Raw genomic sequence first — 22,191 nt, forward strand, 5'->3', positions numbered from 1 at the left:
TTAAAACTTATTTTTTATTAATATAGCCTAATCTCTTATATATAAAATTATATTTTATATTTATAATAAACTAGTTTAATAAAAAGTATTATAAAATTATAATATTTATTAATTAGTAATATTATTATTTTTAAAATTATAATATTATACTTTTAATAAACCTTTATAATTATAATTATTTTATTTTTTTATTATATAAGTAATCCTTTTATAAAGTTATATTAAATATTTTTTTATTTAAGGACTTTTAGGCTTATTATATTAATAATACCTTAAAAAGTATAAGTAATATTCTTAAATTTAATTATTTTATTATTTAGCAGTAAAATAATAATAATACTTATTTTTTTAATTTTTAATATACTTTTATTAAATATAATTATTATATTAGCTTTATTTAGTATTTAAATAAAAATAAACTACTTTAAGTTATTAAAATAATATAAGTTATAGCTTAAGTTAATAATAATATTATTTTAATTAATATTATATTTAGTTAAAGTAAAGTTATAATTTAAAATATTATTTTATATAATTTTAATAATATTATTTTTATTATTTTTAAAAAAATTAAGCTTAATAAGAATATTTAAAGTAATTATTATATTAATAAATAATTATTTTACTTTTATAATATTTAAAGTGCTTTTAAATAGTCTTTTTTTTATTATAAGCTTAAATTTATTTTTTTTATTATTTTTAAATTTTTATTTTTATAAATAAAATCCTTAATATAAGTTTAAATAAAATTAAAAATAATAATCCTTTAATTAAAGCTTAAGATAAAGTCTTTAATAAGTATTAAGTATATAAGGCTTTTTATTTATTAAAATAATATAGCTATGTTTTAACTTTTTAATTTTATTATTATTAAACTTACTTTATCCTTACTATTTATTATTATTTAATAAGAAAGGGGTAGGCTACTTAAAGGTACTAAATATCTTCTTAATCCTTACTTTTTTATTTACTTATAAGTAAAAGAACTTAATAAATTTATCTTTTTTAACTTTCTTACCTTAATAAAAATCTATAGTTTAATGCTTATATTAAGTCTTATTAATATATTTAAAGCTTATAAAAGCTATAGTTATAAACTAAGCCTTTAATACTTTAAAATATTAATATATAATATAAGTTTAAGCTTTTATTAATATATTAATATATACTTTTAAAAACTTAAATTAGCTATATTTTAAATAATTAAACTTTTAAATAATAATAAAAACTTTTTTTATTAAGGCTTTTAAAATAATAATTTTTATTATATTAAGAAGTTTTTTTATTATTAAGTCTTTTATTATTAAGTTATTACTATTAAAGCCTTTATAATTAAGCTTTATATAAATCTTTATTAATAGGTTATTTAAGATAAATTTTATTATTAATATATTATTTTTTTTAAGTATTTTTTTTTAACTTAAATAGCTTTTTTAATTATAATATTTATTCTCTTAATAATACCTTAAAAACTTATTAAGTATATATTAATTTTAAGTATTTATTTTTAAGTATTTTAATTATTAAAGCCTTTTAGTAATATTATTAAAAAAAAGAAGTTAATTTATAAAGTTTTAAAAATATTATTTTTTATAAATATTAGCTATATTATTTTAAGCTATATTATTTATAAATTTAAATTAAAATTATTATAATTAAAGTTTTTATTTTTAATAATAAATTTAAGGTTATTTTAGCTTAAAGGGTTAAGTAATAATTATTTTATTAATATATAAGTAAAATAAAATCTTTAAGTTTTTATAAATAAAAAAGAAAAAGAAAGTTAATCTCTTAAATTAAAAAAAAGGTAATTTATATTAAATTAAGATATAACTTATATTAAGTTAAAGGTATAATAATAACTTTATTTATTACTAACTTAAAGGTTTAGGTATAATTTTTTTATAATTTTTAAAAAAGCATAAGGCTTATAATTTAATAAAAGGTAATTATAAACTCTCTTTTTTTTATAAAAGACTAGTTAAAAAAAAAGAGAAAGGAAAATAAATAAATAGCTATAAATGCATTATAGGCTTAAGGCCTGTAGTGTTATAGGGTGGTCCTGAGTTATTAAGGTGGGGACCACTTAACAGATACTAGAAGTGATTATCACTTCCAATAACTATTGCAATATATATATCGTCTAATTGTTCAGGCTCCTAGGCGTATACGATAAATCAGGTGTCTGCTAGTATCGTACTATATGTCTATTCTTACTAGATGCTTCGCTTTCTCTCATGGATAAACTGTAGATCAATAAAGCAAGCCTTTACTCTGTATTGCTAAAATTGAGGCGAATAGCCAGATTGGGGAGCTGCTTAGACGAGCCATTTACATAGCACGAGCCGCGTCAAGAGGAGAAAGTGGTGCAGACCGGTTTGTCGAGAGACCCCTGTCGTACACATAAGGTACCTATGTTCACCATCGTGGCTGTGTCCTTCAGCTGCCAACAAACCAATCCGAAGTCCAATCAGTCTTGCAGTTACGGATCCTAGGTACATGTCTTGCGCCAAACAGCCAACACCAGCCAGGTGCAATCTATGCAGTCAGTCTACCTTGGGTAGTTATCCCTCCCCAGAGCCTCGCCATCCCTGATCAACCCACAACCCTGGCGAGAAAGCCTGCAATGCCTCCAACAGCGGCTGTAACCCCTCCCACGGCTTGGACGATGCCCGTCAGGATCCCCACGCCATATCCTCCAGCTGCGGCACTCTGCATCACCGCAAAGCCACTTCCGGCGGCAACATTTCCGATACCAGCCTGGGTTCCCGAAGCAATCGAGGCTGAATGGTAACATGGTGGTCAGTTGGGATATATATCAACTAGGAGTACTGAACAAACTCCAAGAGTCTCTCGACAAGGTAGTTTCAAGGGCCGTGGGAGAGGTCTCTTACCTGCGGCGACGCCGCTTGATGTGAAGCCAAGCAGATGGGCCACGCCCAGAATCGGGCCCGTGATGATGCCAGGCGCTGCGGCAAGGACGACTCCAGCCGCTGTCACCGCCAGCGGCACCTTGTTCTCCTCGACCACGGTGGCAACCTCACGTTCAGGGTTAGCGCTCAGGAATTCCAACCAAGCACCAGGATTCAACGACAGTTGCCAGCTCACCTTCTGACCGACGGGCCCTTGCACTATTTCTCCAACGTTTTCGCGCAGTTTCTCCGTTGCGTGTTGAAAGTTCTCGGGGGTGGCGTGCTGAGAACATGCTCTGTTAGCCAACTGGAGGGCAAAAGAAGGGCTCTCTTGATCGTACTTCACGGATGTGCTGCGCTGCAGTATCAATACCACCTCGGGCAATCTCGACACCACGGTTGATGTTCTCTTGGTTGACGTGCTGATTACAACTGATGAGCAAGTTGAAGATATGGCAAAGGGGAGGGTCTACTGGTTACTTGACGGATTTGTTCTGTAGCAAATCGGACGCCTTCGCCCGCGATCTGGGCGCCGCGGTTGATGTTCTCGGGAGTGACGTGCTTGTCATGCAGTGAGCCAGCTGCATATGATGCAACGTGGAATTGCTGGAAGCCATATACTTACTTGACGGATTTGTTCTGTAGCAAATCGGACGCCTTCGCCAGCGATCTGAGCGCCACGGTTGATATTCTCAGCAGTGACGTGCTGAAAATCGTCAGTGAGCTGAAGCAATGTCTTCATGTTGCCATGATGTGTAGATACCCTCTGAGCCTGTTCAACGGCTATATCAATACCGCTCCGAACTATTTGAGCACCACGTTCAATGTTTTCCGGCGTTACATGCTATGACCCGTCAGCTGGAGGGGAGCGCTGACGAAGACGGGAGATCCGATCAAAGATACCTGGTTCACCTGCTCCACGGCGTGCCCGACGCCATCTCGAACGGCCTGGACGGCGATGTTGATGTTCTCTGGGGTGATGTGCCTGGCAGCCTCTTCTTGAGCGCGCGCCAGTCCTTCACCAATGAGCTGCCAGAAGGGTGGCATTGTCCGTTGCTTCAGGAGAGCAGGTAAAAGAATGGCTGGAAATTGAAGGTGCCAATGGAATACTTGTTACCCAGCAGGCGGAGAGGCCGTTGCGAGGACGTCAACGCAGTTTGGTGAGCCAGAAGAGAGAGAGAAAGAGAGAGAAGAAAGAAAGCGGGCGCGGGAGGGGGTTTTCTCTTATGCGGGTGGCCGACAGTGCGATTGGTTGGCACCTACATGTATGTATATGCACGCCCACGTGAGGATGAGACAGTTGCTCGCAACAATGGGAGATTGTTAGTTGTTAGATTGAGAATATGATATCTCACCAATTATTTGGTGAATCGACTGACAGCATTAATTCAGGGACTATGTGGAGGCAAAGGGGTATTACACGATGGCTTCAACCGTCGTTGATGGAAGTCTGGTCTGCAAGTGGCTGTTCTCTTTACCTTCTCTCTCGGTCTTTGATTAGCGTTTTGATGTCTTCACCATACGTCTCTATACATGCACAGATGAGAACTCGATCAAGACCGTACCCCAGGGAATCAGATCCGAAGCATAGAAAGACCAGATGTTTGCGGGCGTAGTGGCAACTAGGTTCTGGCTACCTTGCTCTAGTTTTCGGTGGCACATCTGCAGCCGACTACATGCATGTTGATGACTCTGAGGTGAACTGCCGGGCCGTTTGCATCCCTTATCCATTACCTTGTTCTCTCTTCGAACACGTTCATCACCCCCATAGCCACCTTGACATCTGCCCGCCATTGGACAGCCCAGGCTCAACATGAACTGCAACGAGCTCCAGGAAAACAGCGTCGGGGAGCGGTACATGATCAAGCGGCCCAAGGCACTCCAATGGTTTCACAACGGCCAATTGGTCAAGCAGAGCGACGAGGAAAGACAGGCCGGCCGCTTTGAGCTTTTCCTCGATCTGCTATGTAATACCCAGCCCTCATTCTCACCCAAGACAACCATCGAGGATTAAATATCAGCTGACGAGCGCGTACAATAGACGTCGCCATCGTCGCCAACTTCAGCGACGACCTCGCCGAGCATCCAGACGGAAAGCATCTCGCCAAGTACATACTCATCTTTGCCCCAGCATGGCACATATGGGTCGACCTCCGCGAGATCATGAACTCGTACTACACGGACGACCTCCTCCAGCGACTCGTCATCCTCTGGGTCATGGCGCTGCTTGTCCTGTACGCCAACAATGCTCGTCTCGTTGATGAGGACCTGTCCGCGATGCAAACTACCGCCGGAGCTTATGTTGTTGCTCGGTTCACTACCATGTGTGCGTTTCTCGTGTGTTCTTTTGCGAGCTATCAGCATCGCGCGCAGGCTCGAATCCTGGCCTTCTTCATGAGCATCGGCCTCTTGATTACCATCCCGCTCTTCTTTGAAGACGTCACCATCGAGGCCAAGATTGCCGTCGTTGCAGTCTTAATCTTTTATCAGGAAGTTACCTGGTCAATTACATTGAGCCCATGGCTCAAGCGCAGACTCAAGCTCACATACAGCACCGCCGTCGACATTGCCCACGAGATCGACCGTATGGCGGCCTTCTTCATCATCATCCTCGGCGAGTTCGTCTACAGCGTCATTGTCGGAGACCCAGCAGGCGTTGGCCTGACAAAAGGCTATGCGAAGGCTGTCTTTACGCTCATCATTGCTTTTTGTCTCAATTGGATCTATGTTAGTGGTGACGGGAGCTTGGAGGCGACGCATCCGATCCGACGATCTGCGTGGACGGCTTTTGCCTTCTTCTTGCTTCATTTACCGCTCTCAGCGTCGTTCCTCATCGGCGGGCACATTGCTGCTATTAGCACACGGCTGGATGAATTCGAGCAAGGCCAGCGGTGGCTTTTGGGAGGAGGGCTAGGCGTGGGGATGTTTTGCCTCTGGATCTACGGCATGTTATATCGGACGCATGACGAGGACTGCTTGATTCTGTCAAAGACGCCTCGCGTAGGGATGCGGTTGGTTGTTGCCATCATTCTGGTTGCGTTGCCTGCGACGAATGATGGGTTGTATACGACGAGCTTCATGGCTGTTGTCATGTCGCTTTTTGCGTTTTTGGTTATTTGGGAGACTGTTGGAGGCCTTCTCAAGGGGGCCCAGGTCTTTGAGCCTTGGACGGATCGACACGCGCCAGCGAGTGATACCGAGGAAGAGGAGAGGTTAGTATGAGGTCAAGCGATGAACTCGCTGGTGATGTCAGAATAGTTGCAAAAGGGGTCATGAACTTCATTTAATGCTATAACAACAAAGGAAAAAGAGGCTGCCTCGGTGTGTAACAATACGCCAAACTGACACTGAACAATCCATAAGTGCTTCTCAAGCCATCCATACTCGCAACCCAACAGCGACACGCAGATGATCAGCTTGCCGTCCTCCACTTAGGTATGCAATGACACTCTGCTCTCCGTAATGCCACAGCAGTAACCTCAATCATCATTCTCGTACGTAGTTGGCTCTATATCACGAATATCTCCCCGTTTGCTAGGCTGAATCTCTGCAACCAATCTTCACCCTTCTCAAGCGGCATCCCGAGGTGTTCTTTGAGAAAGCGGTGCGCACGCTCCAGATTTCTGCTATAGCTGCTCATCGCTTGGAACCGGCTGAGGATCCAGCGTTGATGAACCACGCTGTTGGTCTCCAGGGCCACAATGAAAAGCGGCCATGCGACTCTAATGGTGCCTTCGACTCCCTGGTGCTTATCAGCCTGAATGGCCAAGTCGACAATGGCTGCTATATGAGCCTCTGGTACAATTTCCATCTTTGCAGTTGTCCCATTTCTCCGCAGCACGCGCGTCAGTTCGAGCTTTGCAGCGTGATATATCGGGATGAAAGCACGGATATTGGCCACCAGACGATGTGAGTTATCGGTCGATAGAGACAGGTCGGACGCCACCTCGAGCAACTCTCCATATCGCAAATCAACCTGTCTAAAGGCTGCCTCAACAGCTGGTAAACGGAGCTTGAGCTCGTCTGCGCCAAGCTTCGCCAGATTAGCCACCATGCTTCGAAGCTGCATGGATGCGCATAGAAAGGCGAAAATGTCCCGATTCTCAACGTCATCCAGCAGTTCGACTTGAGGATACGCATCTCCCCACATTGAGCGGTATAAGGAGTTTGAGTATCTATGCAGCACATCAAACCCCGAAATGGACGAAGCATCTTCTGGCCCCATGATGTCTTTCAGCTCGCTGTTGAACTGGCCGCCGAGCCCAAAGCTGGCGGCCGTAGCATCGCAGAGAGCGATCCAGACCAGGAGCCTGATTACGAAGAGCGACAAGCCAGGCTCTTCTGACTGGCTTTGCGGCTGTATCCTCGCCAGCACTGGCGTGCCTTGCCATCCACGCTTGGCTATCTGTTCTGATAGGCGCTGGCAGCGATGCCTTACGATCAAGGCCGCTCCGGCAAGGTGGTTTGACAGACCAGAGCATGTTCCGTCTCCGTACTTTTGTTCGTAGACCAGCATCAGATACAAGACTGCGCAGATGGGATCCAGCTCAAGTTGCCGACCATCGTCTGCATTTCCGATGGCATCGGCCAAGAGGCCGAGAGCGGCCGAATAGTGTTGAACTGGTGTCCATTTATTACCATCTCGTCCTACCAGCTGAGTTGAGCCATCCGATCCTTCTGAAGTGCTACTGCGCCGAAATTCAATCTCGTGGCCTCCAAGAGCCAGCAACGCGTGCATGACCATTGGCTCATCCTGTGCCAAGGTGAAGATGATTGAAAAGAGCGAGTAATCCGGATTCTTGGTATGATGAAGCCGCGCAAACGTCGTCCGAAAATACCGAATCGCCTCATGATCGGCCGAGGTGAGATTCAGCGAGCTGGCACTGCTCGGAAACTCAGGAAGCCGAGTAGGAAGAGCCAGAGCCCTCGTCAACGCTGCGCGCTGCGCCCACGTCGGCAGTGACTTGGAGCTCTCGAGGGCCATTATGTAGCCCCTGGAGATGGCCAGGAGGTCGTTGTGCTTCATCCTGGGCTCGTAGTCGCAGAGGCGTCTTAGACGGACGCAGCGCTCGCAGCGGGGCCGGACTTCGTCGCATTTGACTTTCTTGATGCGGCATGTGTAGCAGCCCTTCTTGGAGCGGCGGCTCTTCTGAGGAGGAGGAGGATGAGGAGGAGGAGGGCTCTTGGTGGAGATGGTTTGATCCATGGCGAGCCACCGAGACCTTGGTTGGTTTGGGAGTTTGATACAGTATGTCTTGCTGGTTGTCTGACGGGGCGGGTTGACTCGTGTGTTTTGCAGGGATATCTGATGTCTGACAGCTTCACCTATAGAAGCTAGGACGCACCTCTGTTAGTTGGATGAGAAAGAGGAGTAAGTCAATGCTGTAAATGCCTTCGTCGGGCCCTTTTGTGGGCCGACGAGATCATCTTTTGTCTCTAACATGTCTAAGTAAGAGGAGGTCTGTGATGAAGCCGCCGTTTACATGGCCACGACGTGCGGCTGTGTTTGCCGACGGTCGGCAGCCTCAGCCGCTGTCACTATTTGATCGGATCTGGGGCAGTAAGACGCTTATATGCCTTGGCTCTCTGCCTTGAGTGCGCCACACGAGAATCAAAAGAGATGGGGGGGGTTCAAACTTCGCAGAGGCTGAGACTCCGCACGACGCTAATAACTAACACGAAGCCGAGGGTCGCTAATCGGGGGATGGAGATTCAGTGAGCAGAGATCCAATCAAGAGGATGAGATTGTGTTAGCCGATATGAAGCTCCCACTTTTGTACAGCAACAGACGATGACATCGTCTTGCGGGCATGCGTGTATCTGCATATAAAACTGCTCAGTCTTCACTTCATGATCCAGCTTCAACAACAAACCCCGAGCTCTACAGTCTTTTGATTCACGTATTGGCTCACTTGGATCATCAGCATGGCGAACAAGGTTGACTTTGAACAAGCGCGGCAGCTCGTCAACTCCCGCCTCGACGAGCTCAACTCGCAGCTCCGCATCATCAACAAGTCGATCCACGAGAACCCCGAGCTCGCCTACCATGAATTCCAGGCACACGACATAATCACCGCATTCTTAGAGAAGCTGGGCTTCGATGTGAAGCGCAAGACTTGGGGCCTGGACACCAGCTTCGAGGCAACAATCGGCGCGGGAGGGCGCCAGGTCGTCGTCTGCTGCGAGTACGATGCTCTGCCTGATATCGGACACGGCTGCGGCCACAATCTGATTGCGACCTCCTCGCTGGCTGCGTTCCTCGGTGCAGCTCATGCGCTGTCTCAATTGGGCGCTCCCGGGCGATTGAGGATCCTGGGCACCCCTGCCGAGGAGGGAGGCGGCGGCAAGGCAAAGCTGATTGACGCGGGTGCGTTCAGTCCGGCGGAGGACATTGCCGCGTCCATCATGGCTCACCCGATATCCGTCAATCTCATGAACTACGGGGGCAGAAGCGGCATCTCCGGAATCGCTGGGTTCAACCTCATCGCAAGCCACAAGTTTCGGGTCGAGTTCCGAGGAGTTCCGGCACACGCAGCTGGTGAGCCCTGGAACGGCGTCAATGCACTGGATGCTGCTGTTGCGGCGTACAACAACATCTCCATGCTGCGTCAGCAGATTCGTCCTGACGAGAGGATTCATGGTGTAATTGAGGTTGGCGGCACGGTGCCCAATGTCATTACCGACTATACGCGCATGAACTGGTATATCCGGGCGCCTACCAGTCAACGCGGAGAACTGCTTGTCAAGAGGGTCAAGGCCTGTATAGAGGCAGCGGGAGCGGCAACTGGTTGCGAGGTCAACTATATCCCGTGAGTATTGCCCAACCTCTACCCATACAGCTTGAGTGCTCTTACTGATCCATTGAGCAGGGCCGCGACGTACGAGCACGTCATCTCCAATCCCACTCTCTGCAAAGCATACATCGAAGACATGAGCACGCTGGGCGAAAGGATCGAGGTCACTCTACCCGAGAGCTTCAACGCCTCGACCGACATGGGCAACGTGACACACGTGGTGCCTGGCATTCACGGCGGCTTTGGCATCCAGACGGGGCCAAACGTGTCGCTGCATAGCCGTGAGTTTGCCGCTGCTGCGGGCACGGATGAGGCGCACGAGGTGGCCATGAAGAGCGGCAAGGGCATGGCCATGTTGGCCTTGAGGGTTCTGCTCGATGACGAGGTTGCCGAGAAGGCGAGGGCGGATTTCGAGAAGAGGTATGAGCAGGAGAAATGATGATGTCAACAGCCATTATTCACCTGAATCAAAACGAACTCGTATGCCGCATGTGTGTGCGATGATCGAATCTGTCAGTGTGTCTGTGTGATACGTGCGCCAGTATCAACTCATAGGTATCTCAAGATCAGCGCTGTTTTCTGCCTCGGAAAGGCACTGCCCTGCGCCCACAACACTGTCGACATCCCAAGATTGCAGTATCGACTCACGTACGCTCGCAGTACCATTGCAGTGGCATTCTCTAACTTGCTCCTCACATTACACAGCCTTGGCCACTTGACGCGGCATATCCTTGGGTCGTAACCCAGGAACAACTGAGATACAGTCGGAACAAAGCCGCAAAGATCAGCAAAACCCCCCCATTAAATGGAATCATGATGCATCGCAGCACCTGAAGCAAAGCGCATGTTACATGCATTTCCCAAAGCGTCGACCGAGGCTCTTCATATTGGCTTGTTGCCAACTGAGGCTTCTTCCAATAAAATGCAGCCGTACATCCCCGTGTTTGTTGGTGGACACCATTTCTTCCCGCCCGAGGCTAGAATGGGACGAGCCGATGGACCCCTTCAGTCTAGGATCTGGGAATCTCCATTAGTTGAGGCGAAATCGCTGGGCGTTTGAGGCGCCTTTGCCGCTGGTTGACGATGCCGGTGCGGCATTAAACCTCGATTTTCTACAAGGGGTTGCTTTGATAGTCTGTTGCTGAGTCTGTTTTGCTGGTATCGTCTCTGAAACCATGTATAATGCGAATGAAATCTAATTCACGTTAACTGGAGCCGTGAAACTCAAGCTACAAGGATGTTCGGAATGCCTTCACTGCCTCCACATCAGCATGAGCCGATGCTCTCCCTCTCCCAAACCCTGCTCGACGATCACTTCCTCGTTCCCCTGCCGCTGCCACGGAGCATTCGCGACTAACAAGGCAGCTCCATTTACCGGCCAAAACATCTCCATCAAGAAGAAAACAAACACAATAGCCGAGCTGAATGAGCGGCTCTGGCGTTACACTTCAATGCGACCCCCCCTGGAATGATGAAACGTGAAGCTCGGGATATAAATACTGCATCCGCCGCGGGTTGCAACAGGTTTCATTTCCTCACACAGCAACAATTTTCCTCAAATTTTGGAGTTGCCGATCCCTAGGAAAATGAAGGCTGCTTTTCTTCTTCTCTGGGGAGCGGCGTTGGCTTCCGCCCAGACCGTCTACTTCATTCGACACGGCGAGAAGCCCGCCGACGACGATGATCCCAATTTGAGCGCCCAGGGGGTGCAGCGCGCTCAGTGCTTGCGGAATGTCTTTGGCGCCAGCTCCCAGTACAACATTCAGTACATAATTGCCGAGAAGCCCAAGGGTATGTGACACTTGACACCCATGGTTCTGTTGCGGTTTGCTGTATTGAACGATAGGTCAGCTAACGGTATCAAATGTAGATGGCAAGCGTATCCGTGCTCTCAACACCGTTACTCCTCTGGCAAACGACCTCGGTTTGACCGTCGACACAAGCTGTGGCAAGACCAAGTCTGATTGCGTTGCGGACCTTGTCGATGACTACAAGGGCTCCGGCAACATCCTCATCTGGTGAGAGATCCATGTCTGCCGCCTTAGAATCTTGAACTAACAGCATGTAGCTGGGAGCACAGTGAGCTTACCAACATTGCTGAGTCTCTGGGTGCCAAGAAGGCTCCCGAATACCCTGACGACTCCTTCAACTTGATCTGGACCGACCCTCTTCCATATAACAACATCACTAGCATCACCTCCGAGAATTGCCCTGGCTTGGACTAGGAGACATCCGTTAGGATGGAGGGAGCGGGGAGCTCTCTTGTCGACTTGTATATACCCATAACATAGTGAATGATGAAGAGATGTATAAAAGAGAGGAAACTCTATGAGTTTTCCAATCCCCAGAGACTTGCGGCAAAATTCCTAGTTCGATCTCGTATCGTATCTGTCAAATGGTTATCATTGAAACTCGAGGGGATGTATGACGCAGATAATTTTCCCGAACAACATTCCTGGTCTCGCACTCTAATACCTGAGTCACCTACTGTCACATCACCTAGCCAGACAGAGGTATCTTGCATGAGACGAGTAGGCTCAAGTTATGTGTCTTTCCGATAAGGCATGTGATTATACATCCCTTCCTTATGTTACATCTGATCCAAACTGTTGCTGATACATCTGTCTCCAGTAAGGCTGCAGTTAGCCCACAAAGATATTCTTGTTCCAGCCTACTCAAGCACTGCCTAAAAGAATCTTCGTCACTCGACTTCAAGTGAGTGTTACATCGTTAGCAAACCGAGTGCGACTAGCCTCCTGAAATCGAATGCTCTAGCACAGAGACTAGAGTCGTCCAGCAGACGCCTCGGCAGTTGTACAACATCCATTGGCCAAAAACATAGCCGCTATAGCCGTTATCACAAACGAAGCTCAACACGCTTGATTTTCGCTGTCATCCACCTGCACAGTGCATAAGCCTGGTGAGTTTCCACTTGAGGCCCAATGAGACGTTGGTTGGCTTGAAACGGGCTCAATGTCGCCCGCAACCGGACTCAATGCGGAAATATTCACGACCTGTACGGCTATCGTGAGCGGGAACAAGATCTCCATACTGGGGAGCCTTGTCAGATATCGAACATGTGCAGTTTGGAAGGGCTTTCTTGAAATGCGCTCAATTTCCCACCATCCAAGTTGCTGCAAAAGCTCTATAGCCATTCCATGTCAGGATAATGCTCAGTCTCTTTCAAGCCATCATGGGCATTAAGCTCCTTGAAGCAAGCATTAGCTATCTCTCTTACGCAGCCCTCTGATCCATCATTTGTTGATCTTGATCGTCAACACAGAGCTGTTATGTGCTTAAGAGTTACTGTAGACTTGCGTCTAGTAGGGTAGGCTTTCACTTGAAAGCCGGTTGACATCCTCGACCGCTTATCATAAGATGCTACCCAACTCAACTGCTTGGACACATATGACACATCATGAGAGTAATGCCTTCTATGACGCAAACTAATATATCACGTTGCTACTCTCGGCGTTATTCTTTCTAGAAGCGACTGCCAGGCGCTCTTTGTCTAGCAGGTTAGAACGACGAGGCCGACTCATTGGTTGAAGACAACAACACCGTTACTGTTGGCAACTGGTCAGCTCCACAAACTGAATTGTGCTCAAGTTCCTAAAGCTTGAGACCAGGTGGATAGTCGGTCAAGCACAGTATAGATGGAGACATACTAGTCCCCCACGTATTGGATCTGATGTGAGCGCTAGGATAGGACTTCAGAGGGAGTTGGTTATAAGCACTACAGAATCGAGAGAGTTTCTCCTCGGCAGTCGCTCATCAGATAGCCGGGCACCGGTGCAATTAGGGGGGATAGCTTGACGTAATTCGAGCTCTGTGCGGATATATAAACCTGGGTCTTCAGGTCCATCGTACAAGTTGCGCATTGAGTCGTGAAGAGGGTTAACGAGGAATCTTCACCCAGGTCACTCACTACTCTTGAAGAAACGAAACAAAGACGCAACTACGAATCACATCAAAGCCATCATGGATCCTGCGCCCCCAGGAGGCATTGATGTCTCGCGGCCCACTGTCGCCCGAATGGTATGAGACTCGATACAAGGTATAAGAATCGATCTTGTACTGACATTTGAAAAAGTATGACTGCTATCTTGGTGGAAAGAACAACTATGCCTCAGACCGAGCCGCCGTTGCAGCAGTCGTGGAAGCACTGCCCAACATCTTCGACATTGTTGCAGAAGGACGTCACTTTCTACGCCGCGTCATTCGATACATGTGTTATCAAGGCATCGATCAGTTCATCGATGTTGGATCGGGACTACCGAGTGCAGACAACACACACCAGGTGGCCCAGAGAGTCAATCCTAACGCTCGTGTCGTGTATGTGGATATCGACGACGCAGCTGTTATTCAAGGGCGGCAAATCCTCAAGGGCGAGCCTTTGACAGCGTTCATACAAGGATCGGTGTTGGATCTAGAGCCCATCTTAAATCACCCTGAAACACGCAATCTCATCGATTTCTCGAAGCCAGTCGGCGTGGTGATGATGGGGCTGCTGCATTTCTTTGATATAAACGTCGACCGCGCCATTCTCCAGCTCTTGCGCGAGAAGCTCGCTCCGGGGAGCTTGGTCAGTTTCACACACGGAGTCTTGGATTATCAGGACAAGGATGCGGTGCGACGACTTCTCGATGCGTATGAGAGGACGCCTACGCCTCTGCTCATGCGAACAATGGATGAGATCAGGACGATTATGGAGGGATTTCCTGCGGTGGAGCCGGGACTGGTCTTGTTGCATGATTGGAAGATGGATATGGCTGAAGAGGGAGAGCCTGAGCCTCCGAGGTCACTTATCTGGGCTGGAACAGTGTTGCGTGTCTGATACACCGGTTATACAACAGATGATAGCATACTAGAGCGTATAGTTTTCCTAATCTACTAGCTGACCTGAATCATGAACTCAGTGTCTTTCCCTCAGTGACTAGGTAGAATGAAGCAATGTGCTGATACGGAAACCGGCATGGCTTTATAGCCAGTACTCACTCCATCGGTACGACTTGCTTTACCATTCCGACCTGCTAGATGATTGACAGAGGGAGCTACTGTGCTTTGAAATAATAGACTTGATAAAGAACTAATGGCCTACTTTTCGAGTCACTACTGTAGTCATTTTCAACCATCGAAATCTCACACAGGATGTTCATATTCCAGCAACTCTCCGCCCGTATATCCCCAATCACCCCTTCTTCTTCCGTATGGCAGACATGATTGCAGCCTCAATTACTAATGTATTTGTAAAGCTGAAAAGTTTCTTGAAAATCTCCAAATTTCAATGTCACCGATTGTACCATCGCTTATTCATCGCGAGTTGTCCCCTGGGTTGAATTGCGGACAACCCAAGGCGCTAACCGCTTGCGGTAGCATTATCCGCCAAGACTTGAGGATATTGGTGTAAGTCAAGAGATCCCGACGATGGAACTGTTCGAGAACCGCGGGGAATGCGATGATAATTGGATATTCCGGATGAGACGGTGATGATCACATTGTTGAGGACCAAGAAGGCGTACTTTAATATGTGGTCCTGTTGAATCCAAGCGGTATGGTCATTGTCACAAGTGGAGGTTCTTGGTAAGTCAAGCCACTGGCTCGAGTTGTCAAGCCTCTGGCGGAGATTATATAGCTGCTCTTGTCCTCTTGAGGCCGTCCTCAACCAAGCAACGCTTATAGGCTCCCCAAAGAACACCTTTAAGCAATAATCTCACAACAGCCGAATCATAATGTCAACCTTCAAGAGCTCCGTCAGCGTCACCCACATCGGCACAGCCACTGCCCTCCTCCAAATCGACAATGTCACCTTCTTGACAGACCCTTTCTTCGCCCCCTCTGGCACGAAATGGGACCTCCCCATCATTTCCCTCAAAGTCACCCAAGACCCTGCCATCAAACCCCAGGACCTTCCTCCCATTGACGCCGTCCTTCTCAGCCACGAAGACCACCCCGATAACCTTGATGAGGTCGGCCGCCAGGTCCTTGAAGGCAAGAAAGTCTTCACCACCAAGGATGGCGCAAAGAACATCGGCGACAAGGCCATTGTCACTGGTATGAATGCCGGTGACAAAGCCACCCTCGTCGTGAATGGCAAGACGTTTGAGATCATCGCGACGCCGGCTGAGCACGCTCCTCAGGGCGAGTGCATTGGCTTCATCGTCACTTCGCCCGACTTTGGCACCACCAACGGCCTTCCCAACGCCATCTACTTTTCCGGAGACACCATATACAACCGGGACGTTGCCAACAGCCTCCAGGGGTACCACATCAGTCTTGCTCTGCTCAACCTCGGCCGTGCAGCTATTCCAGTGGGCGAGCCTGAGCCCTTGGCTATTACCATGGACGGCAAGCAGGCTGCTCAGCTAATTAAGGATGCCAATATCGAGAAGATTGTGCCAATGCACTTTGAGGGTTGGGGTCACTTTAGCGAGGGTAGAGAGGAGGCTACCAAGGCATTTGCTGAGGCTGGTGTTAGTGACAAGGTTTTCTGGCTGCCTCGTGGTGACAGCAAGGCTTTCCTCTAAGCATATGCAGGATGCAGATCAAGATGTGTTTCTGAAACTGTATCTGCAGTACCATGGTTCTCGCAGTGTGTGAGAAGAAAACAGACTCAGTTGGTATCTCACTACTCCAATTAAACTCCATCATCATCTAAGATATACTGCGCAATATAATCGTACCCTCGGTCCCTTATGCCATCAATGACCCGCTCACACCACGACAACAATTCCCGGTCGTAGAAATGATTACATCGGAGAAATTGGTAGGCTATCCTCGTTGGTAGCATCGTAGATATGGCTCCAAATAGTCTCATCTCGTCTTGCATCAAATATTCAATGCTCTGGAAAACCCATGTTGACATTTGAATCGCCATTTCAGTGATGAGCGGGCTCTCCGGGCCTTCTCCATTGATTAGGAGATCTTCATCCAGTAGCTCTGGGTGATTTTTCCGTAGCTTCCTGATGTAAATGACGCACATTATCCAGAACGTCCAGTAGTGCGTCATGGCATTTGCTGTAGTAATGTCAGGAAACCATAGATGAGCTTTGTTGGGAATCTTGCCCAGGACGCGGAAGGATGGTTTGTTGGTAAGACCTGGGGATGAGACATTCCAGTTGGCGAGGGCTTCGAGGAGGTCTCTGAGATCCCCCAGGATCGCAAGGGGAGCTTTTGCACCGGGTAAGCCATACTTGAGTCTATCGATATCGACTAGTATAGACGGAATTACTGTGGCCTCTGTCATGAGAGCATGGAATGAGTTTGCTTGGACATATTGGAAAGGGACAGTCCTCCATGAAGGTAAGGCAAGAAACGTGGGATGTTTGTTGCGAATCGAATGGATGATCTAGTCGAAACTGTCAATAACGCGCAAAACCAGAACTCCAACGTAGCAGTAAGGTTCTCACAATGGCGGGGCGAAGGCCAATAAATATCCTGTGGGATGGCCCGCTCGAATAGGCTTCTGGACTATGCAGCTGAATCAGATCGCTTAAACCAGCGGCATGAGCCGCGCTGCTGGAGACGGCAGTCGGCAGGATAAGCTGTAATAGACACTTCTAGTCAGTCTCGGGGCACCATATATAGGGAATACAGAAGCAGGAAGCCCTGGCGCATACCTCCGAGATCATGAGGCACATGATGGCCACGGCCAAGACATCCGAGTCTGCAGTACGTGAGATGTCATGTAGGCTGTCATGCAGCGCATGCAAGGCCAAACAATGTGCAGTTAAAGCATCCGAGATGGGTGCTATCCCATTACGGCCCCTGGCCAGGATGGATACACCAAGCGCCTTGACGGACGAAGATAGAGCCATCTCATGCTGCCGACTCAAGGACAAAACTGGCAGAAGCTCGATCCAGGCCCCGCAGACCCGAGGGTGAATATCGACATCCCAGTTCATGAATGCAGAGTTGCTCGAGAGCACCGTTGGCGAGAAGTTCTGCACAACGAGCGAGATGATGTCCTGAAAGGGCCAGGCAAGGGATGGCCTCACCACGCAAGGTGCATCTGCGATTACCGGTCGGCTTTCGTGGAATAGCTCGTCGCTGGCATGGGTGGAAGTATTTGTTTGTGAAGTTGTGCATTTGCGTTGTTTCTTTGTGATTTTCCCGTCTTTGCGTGTTTTGGGCTTCGTTGGCGCTCCTATGGAGAGCTGCGACGGTATGAAGACGAGGTCATACTGATAGCCTCCACACTCGATCTTGGTTCCTGCGCACTGAGAGCACGAGGGACGTTTTCCGTCACACTGAAACGACCATACTTAGTTTGATTGATCCGAATAAATCAGGTATATCAGGTGTCAGAAGAGAAGGGGCAGTTGACAGTCGATAGAGGGAAATGGTTGGCAAAACTCGCACCAAAACCAGGCGACTCTCCGTCGTTCAATTACCACTCACCCCCAGTTTCCGTGCCCTGCAAGTGTGACAAACGGTCAACTTCCGAACCTTCATGGTGCCTCCAATTCAAAGAGCTTCAAATGCCCCATATAGGCAACATATGACGACGAACTGCTGGTTCAGGATAGAAGCATAAGCCGAGAGACGACGCTTTTAGCTGGCGATGGCCAAAGGGCGTTGACATATTGTGGAGATGCTCGTACGGACCGGCATGACGGAGCCGAAGATCCAAGGTGAAGCCGGCGAGCTGATTGGGGAAGTTCTCATGCGACACTAGACTCGTCGCGGTAACATAAACCGCCAAGGCGATGCTAGAGCTGAGCGGCTTGATAATGTGGGGAGATGGACGGAGACGTTCGAGTTTGACAGCTCAAGAATAGAAGCGGCTGGTGATGCTGCGAGGTTGCTGTTGGGCATGATGTTGTCTCAAATACAATGAGATACGTTTGTTTTCTTCAGGGTAGAAGCCGCAGGGTAGATTCTAATGTCCAGCCATCTTTTACATCCCACAATGCACAAAGAGATAGCTTAACTGCTGCTGTTTTGCTGCCTCCCAAAGAGCTAGGGCGTTGTAGGAAACTAATATTGCCGATATTACTTCATCGCGCATCTTAATTACATAGCAATGGAATAAGAATACAAAATAAGTTAAACTTATAAGGTATTTTCGACTTAGAGATATATAAAAGCTCCAAGACTAATCCCACCAAAAGGATTTTTAGCTGATCTTGACACTCAATTATCAACGTCTCGAGACAGATGATGTGGATTCAACTTGGACTGCGGTTCATATACAATCTGCCTCTCCCCGAGACTCTGTCGCCAAGTCCAGCGTCTTACTCTTCAACCAATATAAAAATTCTACAGTCAGATACGACATCTATCTAGACTGAGAAAACAAATGCGAATAAGAAGCAGCTGAAGAATAAGAAAGAAGGAAAGGAAGAACAATAGATGGAATCCAGCAAGAAGAAGAAAAAAAAGAAAAAAAGGAAGTGTGCCCCCACACAGATTTGAACTATGGACCTTCGCATTACGAGTGCGACGCTCTACCCCTGAGCCATAGGGGCATTTTTTCCGTTTTATCGCCGAATCTAGGCGCCCTATAGATCTAGGCAAGTGCGACCCGTTGAGTTCTGTCTCTTTCCTCTCGCACCTGAACGGACCTGCCTGTATCGGCATCAAACAACAGCGTCGTGCCTTCTGTAGATAGAATCGGGAAATGGAAGGATGTACGGACAAGAAAAGCAACCACAAAAGTATGACCAATCTCAACTCGCTGTATTTCAACAGTCTTTGATCCTATCTCAACCATCATCAATGCTACTTGTCGACAACCCGAATCCTTCGTCCTCTGATCAGAGGCCAATCAGTTGCACCCATGGCGCCTTACCTACACAGAAACGACCCTCGTCGCCAGCATGATCGACCTCCAGGCTGCAGCCGCTCTGCGATGCCCCGCTCTGCATCGCCTCAACTGTGCTTACAGCAACATCTTTCTCTCTGAGTTGAACGCTCGCATCGCCAGATCCTGGCGGCGTATAGAGGAAAGACGCAGAGACCAAAAATGGGTGAATCGGCATTCGGAGTGGATTCCAAGGTGGATTTGGATGAAGCCGTCTCGTTATCGGCATCCGACGAAAAGGAAGCCAGAGACAGCAAGTCTGCAAGCAGGTGGGCAGAGGCGTTGCAGAAGCTGAGCAAGGAGGATCAAGCACAGTTTGAGCTTGCGTTGAAGAGCCTCGACGACCCGAAATCTGTCCTTTCAAGTGTCCTCGCAGCGACCGACACACGAAAGGAAGAGTGCAAGAAGAAAAGATGGAAGCTGTCCATCAAAGGGCAGACTGTTATCATGAGAGATGTCCTCGAGAAGCTCAGTGCTTGGGTACAGAAGATCTTGGTGCGTTTGTGAATGCCAGTCGTACAGCATGTGCTCGTGACTTACTCGGTTCAGGCTGTTGGTGACGTTGTCATTCAATATGACCCCTCCCATATGGCACTGCCATGGGCAGCTGTGCGCCTCATTATGCAGGTCACCGTCAACGACATCGAAGTATTCGGCCATGTCATTAATTCGCTGGAGAACATCAGCAACCTCGTCGCCCAGTGCCAGCTCATCGAGGTCATTTATCTCGTTGACAGGAGAAAGTCAAGGTGAGTGGCATTCTTCTACGTCATGGACAGATAGAGCATAAAGGCTCATAAATCGTAATGTTGACAGCGATGAGCTGTTTGGCCAGCTTTCAGAGTCCATAACGGACCTCTACGCCGCAATACTCGGTTATCTAGCAGGGGCTCTGCACTATTTTGGCCTCAATACAGCAGTGCGGATTCTCAAAAGCGTCGTCGTCTCCAAGGACGATGTAAAGACCCGATACGAGCCCATCGAATCTGCGCAGGCCAAGTTCAGGCGTCTTGCGGAGATGGCAGAAGCTCAAGACTTGGGTAGTGTTGTCGATGGCATTCAAGGAATCGAGCAGCATCTGCAACAGATGACGAAACGAGACGCAGTGGAGATGCAGTCCCTCAAAGACGCCATGAAGCAGTTGAGCCAACCCATCAATCGCATCGACAGCCGCCTTGAACAGATCCAAGATGGTATTGAGCAACAAGTGCGAACACAAATTCTCAAGGCCATTTCCACTATCCCATACGGCAGTCACCACAAAACCGCCAGCAAAGGACGCTTAGAGGGCTCCGGCAGGTGGCTTCTGAGTAAGTCCGTGTTCGGTGAATGGCGAAAACGAAGCTATTCATCTGTGCTTTGGCTTCACGGAATCCCCGGTTCTGGCAAGACCAAGTTGGCGTCTCTCGTTGTTGATGAAATCAGGGGCAAGGAACACTTGGCTTATTTCTACTGCTTAAGAAATCCGGCTGAGCCACACCGAGCACAATGCGACAAAATCCTTGCAAGTTTTGTTCGCCAATTGGCGAGCCTTACACCAAGCGATCCGATCCTGCCACCCGTGATAGAGCATTACGAAGAGGCCATTGAGGGCTTCGTAGGTTTTGATGATCAAGCTTGGACGTCGGACGAGTGCGTCGAAGTTTTGCTGCGACTTGTCGACGAGTATCCTGCTGTCACATTTGTCTTGGATGCCTTGGACGAAGTGGACCAGGAAGACAGGCAGGATCTCTTGGACGCGCTTGACCGCATCTTGAAAGAGTCAAGCACGCTTGTGAGGGTATTTATCTCGAGCAGAAGCAACTACGACATTGCCCTTAAGCTCAGCGGGGCGCCGAACATCTACATCGAGGCCGATGACAACGCCGAGGATATCTCAACATTCATGTGCGCAGCATGCAATCCTCCCTCGAGGCCCTTTGCTAATTCCACCTTGACATCTAGTGAAACTCAACTTACATCCGCAAAATTGCTGCACGGAAAGCTTGCACCGAGTCTGCGTGCGGAGATTGCTCGTACGCTTCAAGAGGGGGCAAAGGGAATGTGCGTCGTCGAAGTGTTCCCATGGGTAAAAACACTTTGAAGGAATCGCGCTGACAAAACTCATTTTCTATTCAGGTTTCGATGGGTTGACCTTCAGATCCAGTCTCTCAAGAGGGTCAAGGTGGCTGCGGATTTGAAGGCACGTCTCGGCGCCTTACCGGCGACCCTTGAGGAATCTTACTGGGAAATCTACCAGGAGATTCGTGAGGCTGGAGATCATGCTTTTGGGCTCGCAAATTTCACTTTCCAATGGCTGCTGTACGCGCAGGAATCCATCTCCATTGAGGCCTTGGCTGTGCTCGCAAGCTCTGAGTCAACATCGGAATCCGAAACCGCCTTCTCCGGCGACGAGGTCTTGGATGTTTGCTCAAACCTTATCGTTACTCGTCAAAACTCGTTTGACTTTGTGCACTTGTCTGTTCGAGAATTTTTCGAGCGACTGTCAAACCGAGGGATACACAGCTATCAGCTGGAGGCATGCCACGCCGCTATCGCGGCCGCTTGCTTACGGTATCTCAATATGGCCATGGTCGACAACCGAGGGCTCGACTTACGGGAAAAGGTTATGCAAAATATTAAAGAATTACAGGTAACAATCTTGGTGGATATTAAGAACTCCAATGCAAGCGGCGTTTCC

The 22,191-nt window shown here is 47.6% G+C and overlaps 9 protein-coding genes across 9 annotated transcripts; 5 read left to right on the forward strand and 4 right to left on the reverse strand.

The window, feature by feature from the left end:
* Positions 1 to 2,631: 2,631 nt before the first annotated feature.
* On the reverse strand, positions 2,632 to 3,006 carry TRIREDRAFT_43430 (uncharacterized protein; the record flags this gene model as incomplete). The annotated part of the gene is made up of 2 exons (XM_006968372.1): positions 2,632 to 2,783; positions 2,895 to 3,006. Coding segments are annotated over 2 exons (264 nt in total), but the record flags the coding sequence as incomplete, so codon positions are not given.
* A 14-nt stretch (positions 3,007 to 3,020) lies between these two features.
* On the reverse strand, positions 3,021 to 4,059 carry TRIREDRAFT_123508 (uncharacterized protein; the record flags this gene model as incomplete). The annotated part of the gene is made up of 6 exons (XM_006968442.1): positions 3,816 to 4,059; positions 3,538 to 3,756; positions 3,393 to 3,473; positions 3,254 to 3,334; positions 3,109 to 3,195; positions 3,021 to 3,039 (listed from the first exon to the last, which is right to left on the reverse strand). Coding segments are annotated over exons 1-6 (630 nt in total), but the record flags the coding sequence as incomplete, so codon positions are not given.
* A 666-nt stretch (positions 4,060 to 4,725) lies between these two features.
* Positions 4,726 to 6,134, forward strand: TRIREDRAFT_67866 (uncharacterized protein; the record flags this gene model as incomplete). Its single annotated transcript, XM_006968373.1, has 2 exons — positions 4,726 to 4,879; positions 4,954 to 6,134. 2 exons carry the CDS (start codon positions 4,726 to 4,728, stop codon positions 6,132 to 6,134), a joined length of 1,335 nt encoding a protein of 444 aa, XP_006968435.1.
* A 404-nt stretch (positions 6,135 to 6,538) lies between these two features.
* TRIREDRAFT_123509 (uncharacterized protein) lies at positions 6,539 to 8,263 on the reverse strand (the record flags this gene model as incomplete). Its single annotated transcript, XM_006968443.1, has 2 exons — positions 6,634 to 8,263; positions 6,539 to 6,592 (listed from the first exon to the last, which is right to left on the reverse strand). The coding sequence occupies exons 1-2, from the start codon at positions 8,116 to 8,118 to the stop codon at positions 6,539 to 6,541; spliced, it is 1,539 nt and encodes a 512-aa protein (XP_006968505.1). The 5' UTR covers positions 8,119 to 8,263.
* Positions 8,264 to 8,837: 574 nt separating this feature from the next.
* Positions 8,838 to 10,145, forward strand: TRIREDRAFT_110866 (uncharacterized protein; the record flags this gene model as incomplete). The annotated part of the gene is made up of 2 exons (XM_006968374.1): positions 8,838 to 9,721; positions 9,782 to 10,145. 2 exons carry the CDS (start codon positions 8,838 to 8,840, stop codon positions 10,143 to 10,145), a joined length of 1,248 nt encoding a protein of 415 aa, XP_006968436.1.
* A 1,165-nt stretch (positions 10,146 to 11,310) lies between these two features.
* TRIREDRAFT_33371 (uncharacterized protein) lies at positions 11,311 to 11,931 on the forward strand (the record flags this gene model as incomplete). Its single annotated transcript, XM_006968367.2, has 3 exons — positions 11,311 to 11,497; positions 11,577 to 11,724; positions 11,775 to 11,931. Coding segments are annotated over 3 exons (492 nt in total), but the record flags the coding sequence as incomplete, so codon positions are not given.
* Positions 11,932 to 13,687: 1,756 nt separating this feature from the next.
* TRIREDRAFT_110868 (uncharacterized protein) lies at positions 13,688 to 14,543 on the forward strand (the record flags this gene model as incomplete). Its single annotated transcript, XM_006968375.1, has 2 exons — positions 13,688 to 13,744; positions 13,800 to 14,543. The coding sequence occupies 2 exons, from the start codon at positions 13,688 to 13,690 to the stop codon at positions 14,541 to 14,543; spliced, it is 801 nt and encodes a 266-aa protein (XP_006968437.1).
* Positions 14,544 to 15,438: 895 nt separating this feature from the next.
* TRIREDRAFT_68019 (uncharacterized protein) lies at positions 15,439 to 16,233 on the forward strand (the record flags this gene model as incomplete). The annotated part of the gene is made up of 1 exon (XM_006968376.1): positions 15,439 to 16,233. The coding sequence occupies one exon, from the start codon at positions 15,439 to 15,441 to the stop codon at positions 16,231 to 16,233; it is 795 nt and encodes a 264-aa protein (XP_006968438.1).
* A 110-nt stretch (positions 16,234 to 16,343) lies between these two features.
* On the reverse strand, positions 16,344 to 18,213 carry TRIREDRAFT_123510 (N-terminal fungal transcription regulatory domain-containing protein; the record flags this gene model as incomplete). The annotated part of the gene is made up of 4 exons (XM_006968444.1): positions 18,107 to 18,213; positions 17,326 to 17,955; positions 17,116 to 17,250; positions 16,344 to 17,054 (listed from the first exon to the last, which is right to left on the reverse strand). Exons 1-4 carry the CDS (start codon positions 18,158 to 18,160, stop codon positions 16,344 to 16,346), a joined length of 1,530 nt encoding a protein of 509 aa, XP_006968506.1. The 5' UTR covers positions 18,161 to 18,213.
* Between the last annotated feature and the right edge of the window lie 3,978 nt (positions 18,214 to 22,191).

This window comes from Trichoderma reesei (genome assembly GCF_000167675.1).
Source record: "Trichoderma reesei QM6a unplaced genomic scaffold TRIREscaffold_23, whole genome shotgun sequence".
Lineage (NCBI taxonomy): Eukaryota > Fungi > Ascomycota > Sordariomycetes > Hypocreales > Hypocreaceae > Trichoderma > Trichoderma reesei.